General features: G+C 44.7%; 4 protein-coding genes across 4 annotated transcripts; 2 read left to right on the forward strand and 2 right to left on the reverse strand.

Moving 5' to 3' along the window:
• Nucleotides 1–786: 786 nt before the first annotated feature.
• On the forward strand, nt 787–2,531 carry F5147DRAFT_769899 (uncharacterized protein; the record flags this gene model as incomplete). The annotated part of the gene is made up of 5 exons (XM_041441089.1): nt 787–937; nt 988–1,563; nt 1,997–2,162; nt 2,225–2,370; nt 2,425–2,531. 5 exons carry the CDS (start codon nt 787–789, stop codon nt 2,529–2,531), a joined length of 1,146 nt encoding a protein of 381 aa, XP_041296538.1.
• Nucleotides 2,532–5,145: 2,614 nt separating this feature from the next.
• F5147DRAFT_527348 (uncharacterized protein) lies at nt 5,146–5,295 on the reverse strand (the record flags this gene model as incomplete). Its single annotated transcript, XM_041430021.1, has 1 exon — nt 5,146–5,295. A coding segment is annotated over one exon (150 nt), but the record flags the coding sequence as incomplete, so codon positions are not given.
• Nucleotides 5,296–7,464: 2,169 nt separating this feature from the next.
• Nucleotides 7,465–9,003, forward strand: F5147DRAFT_769900 (VTC domain-containing protein; the record flags this gene model as incomplete). Its single annotated transcript, XM_041441090.1, has 10 exons — nt 7,465–7,498; nt 7,562–7,638; nt 7,691–7,843; nt 7,917–8,025; nt 8,090–8,160; nt 8,240–8,296; nt 8,418–8,477; nt 8,527–8,572; nt 8,626–8,735; nt 8,785–9,003. 10 exons carry the CDS (start codon nt 7,465–7,467, stop codon nt 9,001–9,003), a joined length of 936 nt encoding a protein of 311 aa, XP_041296540.1.
• Nucleotides 9,004–11,270: 2,267 nt separating this feature from the next.
• On the reverse strand, nt 11,271–12,884 carry F5147DRAFT_649776 (uncharacterized protein; the record flags this gene model as incomplete). Its single annotated transcript, XM_041433372.1, has 7 exons — nt 11,271–11,385; nt 11,480–11,661; nt 11,794–11,900; nt 11,958–12,031; nt 12,119–12,253; nt 12,371–12,499; nt 12,559–12,884. 7 exons carry the CDS (start codon nt 12,882–12,884, stop codon nt 11,271–11,273), a joined length of 1,068 nt encoding a protein of 355 aa, XP_041296541.1.
• Nucleotides 12,885–14,156: the final 1,272 nt, after the last annotated feature.

Raw genomic sequence — 14,156 nt, forward strand, 5'->3', positions numbered from 1 at the left:
TTTGAGCGGTGCTGACTGGCTTGATGGTTCTCACACAATCTGGCACATTTTTATTGACATTGCTATCAGTCAACACCATGCTCAGAGTGCCATCACAGCATTGAGTGTGATGCTGACTTTCTTAATTGGGCTGTCATCTGCGGATGGACAAGTATTGATCATATTCATTTCTTATCTACAGTAGTAGCGAAGAGCAAACAACATTTACTGATCTTTTGCCTCATTTGTGGTCAACAATGTTCAAATGTCATTATGATTTGATGTGCATGTGAACACAGCCACAATTACACCACTGAAGCAATCTGATACTATTATCCAAAGTTTCAGACAACCCTTCATAAAATAGCATCAGATCAAGCTAGCAAGGCAATGGAGCAAGCTTTAGGACTGTAAGCCAACCTCCCTTTACTACTTGCGCAATATACTTATATTGGAACCTTGCAGAGCGTTTCATTTTGGAATATCAATGCTGCGGACGTGTCATACTCAGATGGTGGCCGATTCTGGGTTTAAGATATGTTCAATTATGGCTGGAATCTATGAAGGAAATTTAGTTGTCTATATGTATGCAACTGTTTATGCTGGTTGGAATCTACAATAGTGGTTGACTGACTTCATTGTGTGTAGCATTGGCAATGAATGTAATGCCTTTGAAAAATGTACCATTAACTGACTCACCGGAGTGTTAATGGCATCTATGACTGGCACTACCTCAGGTAACTGGATCTGAAATCTCATTCAGTTAGATAGAAAATGTGACGTGTTTTTTCTGCTCCAGTAGCCTCCATGGTACCATCGGTTGGTTACTTCAGCAGTATTGAGGAGGACGACGGTGAAGATACTGGAGCAGACAGTGATGATGAAGATGGAGATGAGGAGATGGAGCTCCCCAATGCTACAGGCAAGATTGGACAAGATGTAGAGTTGATCTTGAATGGTACTCAGTTATTTTTGCACAGCAGCTTTGACAGTACTGATGGTTTGTAGATTTAGAAGCTCAAGATATTGACTTTGATATTGAGGACATCGTCACAGATATGCACAGTTTAGTCATTGGTGATGGAGCTGCTGGGGAAGACTCAGAGAGAGAGGACTTCACAGAACAGCTTGCTGATGTTTCATTAGGCGAAGACTCAGACGGCCAATCTCGACCAGTCCTATCTGCCCAGCCATCGGCAGAGACCTCTATGACTGAGATCCTTCCTTCTGGTCAGAAAGAGACATTTCATGTCACATCCACACAGCCAGTGGTAGCGAGTGCTACAGCTGAGATCCTTCCTTCTGGTCAGAAAGAGAAACCAATTCATGTCCCATCTACCCGGTCTACCAGGTCATCAACGGCAGTGGCTAAGGCTGAGATTCACCCTCCCAAGGCTAAACTACATACTCTGCCCCCCCACAACAACCTAAACACATTAAGAAACACATACCCTCCATCTGAGTCCCTCCACCTTCCAACTGGAGCAATCCAGATGATGAAGTGCAGAGGCTCCTCCAATTTGGTATTGACATTTCCCGGATACCAGGAAGGACAGCAAATCACTGAGTCTTCCCCCCTGAGGGGTAAGCCACTTATTAATGTCCTGCGCTTGCTTCTGCCAGCTGATATCTGTTTCTACTAGTGGGGTGGGAGTCGTTGAGAGCTTTGGGCCGCAGTTTGACCCACATGCAACTTCGGCTGCCAATAATTTGAACCACCACGAGGTTCTTCAAAAGATCGGATGCACTTACCTTGAGGACTATGACCTCATCGTCTGCCAGCATTTGCATGACGGAAAACATTGCGGATATGGAATACCACTCACTCAGCTGTCCAGCCATTGCTACACAATTGGCAATGTGCCAGCTGCTTGTGAGCAGCATGCCATGGCAGTTTTTCAACATTCTGGCACTAGCAAATTTAAACTGGCAATTCAGAATGTTTATGCCAATATATTAAGTGTCTTTCCCAATGTTATACTCACACAAGCCAAACTCTGTACAATTCAACCATTAGCCAATCAGCATGGGCCTATAAAACATATTAGGGACACAGTGGACAGTAAAAATACAAACTATGTGAATATGCCTGGCTCTATGACGGTACCACCACTCACTTCGGGCACCATTGGCCAACCTATGGCAATGCCACACTCCCTATTGCCCACGTTGCAGATCAATGTGTCAGCATCAAAATTCAAGCATTTGACTATGATCCTACCAGGCATCTTGATTTTCCTGTCAGAGAGGAGGATGGCAAGGCCAGCCAGAACCTTCAGAAGATGAGCGGGAAATCTATCTTAGCAACGCAACTTCAACGATTTATACCGATGGGCGTGCATACCTCAAAATCGTTCAAAAAGGCAGTGTTGCCGTTTTTCGAGCACATTGGTGCGCTGGACCATATCTCACCCTATCAAGCATCAGTGCTACATGACCTTGTAGCACTTCCTGCTAAAGGAGAAAAACACCTAAAAAAGCTCCAGAAGGCGGTTGTTTATCATATTGAGATACTGTGTGATGAAGTTGCATCAGCAAATTTAGTCAACTAGAAGCTGCTGGTTAAGCACCAAAGGTGAGTCCCACAATCCTATATTTTAATTGATGCTGATACCAAGCCATTCTACTACTATAGTAGGACAAAATCAATTCTAGAACTATTCAATGCCCCTATGCTTCAGCACACCCACATGGCTTACACTGGTGAAGAAGTGCGACTTATCTGCTTCATGATGAGATGCATATTTCAGAAAGCATACACTACCCTCCCTTTTGGACCCCAGCCTACTGGCGGGAAGCCTGTCTCACACAGTGATGGCCAGTACCATGTTTCCCTAACTGGCTCCCAGCTGAAGGCATTCGCCATTCTCCAAGATCAGCTTGTGTCATGGAAGACTGAAAATGCCAACCTTTTCAGCACTCTAAATGATGTGTTAGAAACACTGTATATGCTGTCGAACACCTTAGATATGTTTTAAGACCGGTACATCAACCCTGTGGCAGCATTTGTGTGCCTGCACACCATCCATCCCAAAGGGGGATTCATAAATCCAGAGCACATAACATACACCACAGTCCACACGTAGTTCAATATCAGGCTCTTCATCCTCAACTTTTTATTAAGGCAGTTTGTCGCCTATACCATGGCAATCACTTCCAAGTCTGACCGTACCATTGAGTCCAATCAGCCTGAGGGGTGCTACTCAGGTATTTTAAGGCGGGGGTTGGACAGTCCAGGAAAAGAATTCAAAGAGTATATTCTTCTTTCTCACAAGTAAAATGGAACTAACATAACCTACCAGATATTGTGACAAGATTATTGATGAATGAGGAACTGAAATGAAGAACACTCCTTTTGGCTTTGTGTGCAAGTGGGTCAAATCTTTGAGCTGGATTGTCCGCAAAACTCCAACCAAAGGGATCGTCACATGGTTTGAATGGGACAGTATTCAATCAACCAGGCTTCTTAACTACACAGTTGATATTGACCAGTACCGCTCTGTGATCCAGTCAACCCTTAGAGACTGTCTTGCCCACATCCATTCCAAGGTTCTGTTCAACATCTCCCTCCCCGACTCCAGCTTGCAGCTACCTGATGATAAGCATGATGAGCTCACATGGGGCTATGGACTTTTTCATTGTCCCTTGACTCCAATGATTTGGGGGATTCAGGTGCAGGGCTGCATCTTCATTACTATTGCATTCACTTCTGGATCTTGGTACTCTATGTCATTTGAACAAGACTAGCCAAACCATCAGCTGGGATACCGTGCTATTGAACCAATGGCTGGCTGATGTGTGCCTGGCGTGGGAGTATGTGTATATCCTCATGCACCTCTTAGCTCTTCCAGCAAGAGGCACTGAAGAAGAACTGTGGCAACATGCTAATGGACCAGAGTCAGCAAGGCATCTTTTTGTTTCACATTCACTTCGGACACTGGTAATAAAAAGTAATTATAACAAGACATCCTCTGCCACTGGGATCTACAAGACAATCATCTGTGTTATTCCTTACAAGGTAGCTCAAGCTGTAACAATTCTACTGGAGAGTGTATGACTCATTGAACTGGTGGCTACCCTACAATTCCAATGCAGTTCACCAGGTTGTGCATGGGAAATCACAGAACTCTATTAAACACGCCTCTTCACAGCCATGGGATTCTGGACAGATGTCTCTTATGTCGTGATCTTGGTTCATGAAGTACTTGAAGGTCCCCTTCAGCATGTGGCCACACCATCAGTTCACTAAAGCACTGCAGAGGAAGTTTCTATCCTACTAGTTGAAGGGCTCTGATTCACTCGCAGAGGCTGCCAATCTGGCTATGGGACATATGGAGCATGTGGCAGAGTTCCATTATTGCAGAGAGACTCAGAATATGATGGTCCCTTTGTTACTACAGCAGAAATGTGAGGAGGTGGATTAGATTGAGTGGCACGGTATTCCTGCAACTAAAATTAGCGCTGAAAAGAAGTAGCACATTTGCCATTGCAAGTACTACCTGTGCTTTGACTTGACTCTTAAAACACTATATATTGCCCACAGCGCTGTCCCTACAAATCTAGTCAAAACCTCATAGGAACTTTGGATCAAGTCTCAGACTAGTACATAACACAATTGTTTACAAAGCTCTTTGATCTCTCAAGCTTCCAAGTCACTCATTGCTCTTCAGCATGTGCTGTCATTTTGCATGTCACTTGCCCATACTCAGCACCATAGTTTGGAACTGTCTATTTCAAATTTAGAGCTACTTAAAATCCTAGGACTAGGACAAGTGTTTGAGGCATTCAACATGGTGTGGGTGTTTTGAGTAATGGATGAGCTCCCTCTGACCAAGATTCTTGTGCATAGGCTAAACAGTTGGCACACTTCAGCATACCACTCGATGAACTTTCTGTTTCAGGTAACACCAGCACGGATATGGCAGAAGAGTTCAAATGGTTGAGTTTTCACCTTTGTAATGCAGAAGCTGAATTTGTTCGAAGGCCTGCTCATAGGAAACAGGAAATGTACTCTAAACAAGAAACCAAACTGAATTACACATGTTCAATCAGCCGTAAGTCACCCTACAGAAGTTTAGCACTTACATCTTCTGGTGTCAGTTGTCCCATTACCTAGGTCATAGTCAGCTCTCATATCCGTATCAGCCACCAACTACAAGTACTCATGGAATCATCGGTAGATAGTGTGGCATCCACCATCGCTGATTTCCTCTTCTGCAATTGTATGATACAGCTTTCGATGCTGTCTTTGATGACAAGTTTGATGGCCTGAACAGAACAGTATTGTCTTAGATGGTGAATGCAGTCCATAGCTTCTGCAGTGGAAATCAGCAAGCGTCACAGGTACATTAAATCAATTCATGTATGATATTCAACCTAGAATACCAGGAGTCAGCTGAGGATGAGAAATATCAGTACAGAAAACTTGCCACAGGATTCCACCAACTGTCCATAAGATACACTTGAGGTGCTTCAGTCAAGCTCAATGCCACTCCACTAGCTTTCAAGCTAACAAGAAATACAGTAATGCCAGCATTGTTCACTAAGGAAGCATGTTAGCAAAACACAACTGATAGATGATCATCCGACTACTAGAGTGCTGAATGGTGTTAAGGTCGTACTCTCAGAGGATCGGATCTGAAGGACTTCAGCCTCAGCTTGTACACTGTGCCCCTTTCCCAAGTACTGTCCCTTATTTCAGAGACTAACGATAACATGTCCGGAGGGTCGGACGAGTCTCGTAGTATTATCCAGACGACTTCCGGATATCAGAAATGTGTGTAAGGCTAATCCAGACAATTCCGAACTAGAAACAAACAGAGGATAGACTATCCGAAGATAGAGCCGGAGATATAGACTAAAGGAATCAATCCTAAGTCTCAGAGATTTGACGAGAGTTATTTAGACTCAAGTCCAGAGGACAGAAAGAGGACAAACTAAGTTGATATTCGAACTGAGGTACTACAACACATATACAAGGGTTTATATACTAAGGGAATAATGGAAAGATCAGTAAGCAAGAGTCCGAGGCTATGTACGAAGCATAAGCAAAGTTTATCAAGCGTGAGTCGGAAATGAAGCATAGGTTAATGGATCAGTAAGCATAACAGTAGTAAGTATAACTGAGACACTGGGAACAAGAAATAAGGAATAGGCTGTGTTTAACACCATATGAACAGGAAATGAATTAAGAAGCTTATCGTATATCGGATCGGAAGTGGATCTATACATTGGATCAGATCGGATCTAAGGTCCGAGGTCTGGAAGAGAAGCGTGGATATATGGGATATGACAAATGGTCACATTGCAAGCCTGAGGGCTCATAGTTCCCTCAAGTCAACAAATCTATCAGCGCACTGAAAGGTTTGAGGCACCTTTTGTAGCCTAAAGGCGATCAAATCCAAAAAGTTGACAAATTGACTGAACACAATACTTTTAGCTGTGTTGTCTTGCAAGCAAAGATTAGAAAGTTCCTCAACAAATGCCTCAATCTCTAGGTTGGACACTATTTGGGATGCGGGAAGGGATTGCAATTTTGAAAGTGAGTTGAGAAATGCATCACGAGGAGATGATCTCATGAGCAACACATGTGGCAAAGTGTGATGTTAACTGTGGTAACTAAGAGACAAAGAGACGCTCAACAAATAGTCCTGGACTGTCGGTCAAACATATATAAAGTAAGATGATCCTAAGAGCAACATGTTGTGAACCAGAACATTGGCATTGAGTGCACAAGCAGAACAAGACACAGGAAGCAGGCTAGCACAAGATGGAGAAATGTAAGAGGTATCAGCCTCCCGGCAAATTCTGGTTATCACCATCTTTACTACCTAGATGATGGCATCCGATCACAAGCTAGTGGTTGTCCTTTATGCAGAGGCAAAGTTACAGAAATCTATCAGCTTACTGGCCAGTTTTACTATTTCAAAAGGTAAGCAGGCAGGGATGGAGGCAATCAAGGAACACTTCCTGGTGTGCTGCTTGTCACCCTAGACCCCGATTGTACCAATTTTTACCCAGGTATGTCACCGATACACTTATTAGCCACATATTCATGGTGAATACATATTCTAACACTTGGTCAGTTCCAAGAGATGATACTACCACCATACGCACAGAGAGTTCAGGTATACCCCCCTCCCGAAAGCACACAATCGAAATGAAACCTACCAATCAGTTGCCATAGCAGTGGCATAGCAGTAGCAGTCAGAGTCGCAGCGACACTTGGGCCAGTACCCGAACTTTCTTATGGTGATTCAGTTATGGTGATTCAGGAAACAACAGTCTTGGAAACATCCAAAGAAGCAAAGCTGGGGTCCCCAGGTCCAGACCCCATATGGCAATTTCCAACCTCCTGATTTTCAATAGCTCGCTGGCTCAGCGCTCAGCGCTCTGCTTAGAGTTGCAAACCAAAGATTAAGTTTTGACTTAATAGCATATAAGTACCCAGCTATAGGCCAGACTCATCTACGAGAAATTTTCAATATGGCTACTACCCCCACATTCACACAGAGTCCTGGTTCGTAGTGTTCATTTATCCAAACTATGCTGCGCTAGCAACCGCCTATAACCCACATATCAGCATTCCCAGATCTCTGGGTGGCCAAGACTCTATTGAATGGACTTGTTTATGGGACATGCCGATTTCGGACACCACCAGTGAGTACTAATAAAGCATGAGTCTTGAATTTGGTGTTGACCACCTTCAAAGGCCAATCCAGAGCTTGACATACCGCCCCATGCCTACCCTAACACTCACCTTTTGCTCCCTCCAGCTCATGGTGGTATCATCAAATTGTCCTACCAAGATAAGGACTTCCACCCACAATCATACTCCTCAGGCGGTGGCTCACCACAACTCTCTGTAATACAAACTCTGGAGAGCACTCCATTCACTATGATCTCTGTGCACCTCGACACCCTCTGGACTTGTCAAGTTGCCAACAATGATGACCCCATGTGAAAATCGTGCTGCCCGCATGTCTCCTTCCCAAGCTGTGGCCCAAACTTTGTTTGTGGTTGCCTTACTGGGAGGAGGAGACATAGGTAAGCTCATAACTTTTTTTCAATGCACTCTTTGACCTCAACTATCTATCATCCTAATCTACAGTACTCTGCAATGTCCCCACGCAAAAATCTCGCCACCCGCATCTTTGGTTCTCGACTTATGGGCTGACCTTTGTTAGTTGTTGGCAAACTGGGAGGAGGGTCCTATCTTTTTTTCACATTTTTTTCTCATGCTCATACGTTCACATCTCAGCTTAGGTACTCTAACACACTCCCTGCACCACTCATCTATCTCACCAAGGCAGATGGGGTGATTCGAGCACAGGCGGGAACCAGAGTGCTTTTGCATGTCAGATGACAAAGTATTGGGCAATGGGTAATCATCAGACTTTTTCTTCTTGAGTCCATGTTTGCTAAACAGACCATCTTAGGTGCATCCAGATAACCTCGTACCACTGAAACAGTCATTTTGTGATATCTACCCGTACTTGGTTAGCAAAAATGCATTTCACTTCTACTTGTCAATTGATCTTCCCTTAGTGTTCAACATTCAATGCCGAGAATGAATTCGAACAGAAGGATGCTGGTGCATTTTTGATTATGGAACAAGAGAAGATGTCATGTTGACGCTTGTTGCAGCCATTTACTTTGACAATGAAGATCTTGAAGTGCACCTTGGTCAACTAGAAAAGACAGAGGTTGCTGAGGCTATCCATCTCCGGTGGTATGGCAACATGGATGTGAAAATCGTCAGTTTGCTTGACTTGGTTTGTGAAGACCGTGCTCACTGTCCTTCAGATTTTTGTAGAGCACAAGACGCTCAGAAAAGACTGGACAGGTGACAAGTCCATCAAGGCACGTTTTCCGATCAAAGAACACCTCGTGAATGCTTTCCTGTGTGGAGAATACACCATGGACACGGAGCTCCAGGCTCTAGTTGACAAATGCAAGAAGACTCAAGCCAAAGTCAATTCCATGATCAGCTCACAAGCGAAGTTCAGTATCGGATTCTTATGAAGCAGCTTCAGCCAGTGTAGAGATACAACAATTGCTGGGCACTACACGAAGTAAGTAGCCAGCAATATAAAATGTGTTGTGGTCGTGCACAGCCTAGTCTGCTATACTTGCAAGACAAGTGCGTTCGACCCGAGGGGTTAGCTATTGGATTGGCCTGTAGTTAGTGAAATGATAAAACAGTCAAAAGTCCGAGCGCGGGAAACAAAGTCCGAAGGTATATCTATGATGTCCGACGCCAAAGTGTCGGGTCCGATGTTTTCAGGTTTCAGGTTAGCGGGTTTCGGGTGCGGGTTTAGCGGGTTAGCGGGAATGGCGATAGCGAACATCGGGAAAGCGAGCGGTATGCGGATATATGATAACGACGGGTATTTTGGATAGAAAGAGCGGTAATATTCACAATGTCAATTAAGAACTACGAAATATCGGGTTTGACCACTAAGTATCGGGGAATGGCTCCCTACTACTTGGATGATGAAAATACTCGTAGTCAGTCCAATATATATATAAGTACGTAGAAATCCGGAACCCTATAGGCGAAAGTAGCGGCCGACGATTTCAGGTCCGAAGTACATGTAAACTAACATGAGGCGCTGCGGATGATGGGAAAACATGTAATAGCGCTTGCTACGACATGAGTAATGTGTGAAATAATCAACTACACACCTAGTGGGGCTAGCAGGACGGGATGGGACACGGTGTAGGGATTCATTTCTGGCTGGGCTTGCAGAGACTATTTTTACCTTAGTGTTATGTTTGCACTTTTGTAGCTTACATAATCAAGTTACCTTTTCACCAGTTCTACTATGAGTCTGAGTATTCAGCAAGTTTCTATCATATTTCCTCTTCTCTGAGCCTTGAGCCTGGTCCAGAAACCCTTTAGGGTCGAATAGCAGCTAGGTTCTGCAAGACCCAACATTGTTCAGACTCACCATCTGAATTGTTGTACCTTCAACGTTGAAGGTGAGGAATCTTGACTATAGGTGAAACGCTAAAGCTAACGGGGGTTCTACAGTAAGACCAGGATACGAGAATACGACTCGACCCAAAGGACAGCTACTGAGAGAAGTTCCTCTTTAATGTAATGGAGGGAGTCTTCGCCAACTAGACGGGTGGTAACAGGCGCGCGAAGGCGCGAGTAAGCAAATGCAAAGGCGTGCGAAGGGCGCGCGCGAGCGAAAGATGCGAGGGGCGCGCGCGTATATGGAAGCGTGCTTTTGAGCGATGGGGGAGAGTGTTCAAGTATAACAGATGCGCGAGCGATGGTAGAATAGTGAAGTATAATCGGATTTCAAGTACTAAGGTGCACTTATACAATTTGCAGTATACTCAGATAAGGGAGAAGGGAAGGAAGTAAGTTAAAAGGAACTTTCCCTCTATTTAAGAAGGGAGATTACGCTATGCGGCGCGCTTCCGAGCGTGGTACCGAACCGAGTAACCATATCAACTCTAAATATATTCTAAAGCCTATGATAGACTTTCTGTATGTAAGCGCGGAGATCGGACCGAAGGTACGTCAATTCAGTGAAAGGGATAAGAATAACGCACCAGTAAATCAGCGAGGACATAGGACGGACGGACGGACAAGGGTACGAAGGCCTAAGGGGAGGCGCACGAGCGCGCGCGAAAGGCGCGAGTGCGTGTAAGGCGCACGAACGAGGCGCGTACGTAGGGCGCGCGCGCGAGAGCGCGTATGACTGATCCTTTGGATAAGAGCTGGAACGTGTAGGGAATTATGTGGGTAATAGGGCCGTATATTCCGCATTGAGAGGCGCGAGTCTCTACAATGGATAGGGCAAGTGCGCAGGAAAATATTGGGTCCGATGCGGCCGAAATGTCAGGTCTGCTAGTCAAAGTGTCGGGTTTGCGTCGGGTTGTGCGGATTACATCGGATAGTGACGGGCATTGAATGTATATCGGGAAATCAGTGAATACGAGCATAGCGCAAGCTCGAGTGCTACACCGGGTATGTGGGCACGCCAAACGACTGACTTATTGGCTCACAAATATACTGGTCATGCGGGTGTTTTACAAACATACTGCATTCCAGTTCCTGGGAGATCCACATGTACAGATATCGCTTGATATGGAACTTACCATGGTTCGTGAAGATAACTGAGATGGACAGAGGCATTCTGGTGATAACTGGCAGTGAACTGATATTGGCATTGTCCATCCCTTTAACCAAACACTAGTACATCTCCAGATATGTCGATTATCCAGAACTTATGGCCATGCTTGTCTCCTATGTCAGCCATGAAAGTTTATGACTAAAGCATCTCGACAACAGTGCCATGATGCAACTGCAGCATGTCAGAGATGGGGGTGAAGGTGTGCAGATTTTGAGATGGGGAGAGGTTGAAAATGCCATGCGAAGATGACACACTAAAATGTGAACATTTGTCTCCCAAATAGCTCATGTATTTTTGCACTTATTGTATTTAGATTTTCATAAGCTAATGTGCAGAGCTACACTCACTGCTTTGAATCTATCCATCCACACCCATTCCTCATCAGGAAAATGTAATACATTACAGAGTGCTGTAGAGCGCTTAAATCTGCAATCTTGTTGATGGTGGAGTTGAATGTGTTCAAGGGTTCAACTTGAAGCATAGGAGTCAGTAACAAGGCTTCTAGTAGCTTGGTCATGGTACTAGTATGCTGATACAGAAACTACAAAACTCTAACTGATCTAAAATAGAGCTTAAATTGACCATGACACAGAATATTGCTATCTGAGAAGCAGGTTAGTATAATCCTGTGCCCCTTGGTGACTGGGGTTGTACAATGAACCAGTGTGTGTGCCATGAAACCAAACACATCCCCTGGGTGGATAGGGATGCGCCACTCCAGGCCCTCCCATGGAAGCACGAGATAACCACCCTCCCAGTCTCCTAAGGCTATCAACCAAGTAATGGAGTTGATATCATTACTCCAGTCAATATGGGTAATCTCACTCATACCCTCCTTAATAGCAAATGCAAAAAAAAGCTCCAAGAAAGTCCAAAGCTGGCCTTTTGATGAGCTCATCCTTGAGGAGCATAAAATTCTTGATGGATTGATATGCCCTACAGCATAAACATCAGTACTGCTGGGTAGTTCTATAAGCAATACACACCTGCACTGATGCTCCAGTTGTTTGGGAGCGTATCTGCCAAGAATAGCAGTTATCTTGGGCATCATGTGGTTCTGAACTGTGGTCAGCAGCTTGTCAATGGCCTTCAGTGCCTCAAGTGCCTTAGGAGTTTGCATTCTGGTTGCACAAGTGACCATAGATTGGGGCTGCTGCACCTACCATAAACCAAAATGGTAGGCAGGCATGGATGACCGGTTGGTCTCACTGGGGCTGGTATAATGCTTAAATGCACACTGGGCCTCCTCATGTTCTTCAGGGGGGGTGATGGAAAAGGAGTTGGGGGGATCAAAAATCAGGAGCTGGGATGTAGTGAAACCATGGGGGTATTGCTCTTGCATGGCACTGCTCGACGTGTTTCTTGTCCTTTGTGGTGCAGACAAAAGTACTAGGGTAGACACTGATTTGTTCCACTTCTACATAACCAATGATGTAGCCTCTGGGAGTCACTGAGGCCCTTTGAATAATGAAACTCGCGGTGTAAAGAGTCAATCCATTCAAGTCTTTCCTCTCTCATCCCACTACCCAGATAAGTTTGCAACTTTTCAAACTGCTTGTTGACACCATGGTGTCCTCTTCGGGTTTTTGGACCATTAGGAGAGGATACTGGAAGGGCTATTGCCTTTTTCTTATTCTTTGTATAGGCCATGAGTTTGAGGTAAATGTTTTGGGTGATGTGGTGTTGACTAGGTAAGCCTGATCTCTGGGTCATGGCAAAGGGTTTGGCCACTGCTGAGACCATTTTACCCATGACAAAGCTACTGGAGCATCTGAACAGTTCCAATGTTCAATGTTCAATGTTCAACACTCAATGTTCAGAGGTAACATTAACTTTTCTTCTGACTACTGGATATCAGGAGATGAAGATTTGGCAGCCATCGTGTGGCCAATGTTCAATTCACACAGCCTCTCTTCTAGGGTGATCATAATTTGGCGTTGAAGATTGGGATCCGTGCAAATGCTCCCCTTGTAATTTCGCCCACAGTTATGATTGGATTGTAGTGGCCTCAGTTACTTTTCAACTACTGTGAATGGAAAACTGCAAGTCGCGGAATCAGAATCGTAGAGGTATGATCAGTGTTGTTACTGCATCCCTTCACACTGATGGTCTTTATAGGTGAATTGACAATCTTGACAAGGACTTGGTGCGAATGGATGTAGCTCTTATGACCTGACACTCATCTCCCATTTAGCTGCATAAATTTGCTAATGCTGCTCGCCAACTTGGTAGTTCCATTCGGGTGTTTTCCTTCGCATTTTGACCATGGGAGCACCTTACAAAATTATTGCTTCTATTTCAGGAGAACAGCATCTATGTTGTTTCCTCAGAAAATTTCATGTCAACCTCAAGAAACACTCGTTAACCCTAACTTGATGGACCAATGATGCACATAGAGGGGTCACCAACCTCTGCTCAGGCCTATCCATGATGACAGTCTTGATCCCGAAGATTTCCCTGGTCAATTCGCTAGTTTTGCAGAAGACATCTCAACTGCCTGAATGACGTGCGGTGCAGCGATTGGGAATCTGGAGTGAGTTAGTAAGGTCATGAACTCCTATGCCAAAGTATGACCATTTATTGTTTCTGGCCGCTGGTCTATGTTTACAAATGTCGTTCAGACTGTTAAGAACCCTTGCCCCTCTCCCTGGGTAATGATGAGCCCAAAAAACTTTCTATTGCTCACAAGTTCAATATGCTACTTGCACTCTGTCTTGCTCAGTTCATGGAGCCTTCAGTACCACATCTCTCCTATCTGTGATCCCTACGCTCGAGACACCTATGGGTGTGAGCGAAGCTCAATCCACTTGGGTGATCAGTGCATTCTGATTAACTTTTTCATCATTTCTGCTTATTGTGCATGCCAAGCACCCACCCATTGACCCTGACTTGCGCTTTAACATGTTGTTTTAGAGTGGCTATCTCAGTAATGTCTACAACCCAAGTTAGTGCTATGCTGCTTGTGCTAGACGTTATGCTGAATGGCATGCAGAAACTGTTCATTTGAGGGGCGTTCAGTCTCAG

This window comes from Suillus discolor (genome assembly GCF_016758755.1).
Source record: "Suillus discolor strain FC423 chromosome Unknown F5147scaffold_9, whole genome shotgun sequence".
NCBI classification, from domain to species: domain Eukaryota; kingdom Fungi; phylum Basidiomycota; class Agaricomycetes; order Boletales; family Suillaceae; genus Suillus; species Suillus discolor.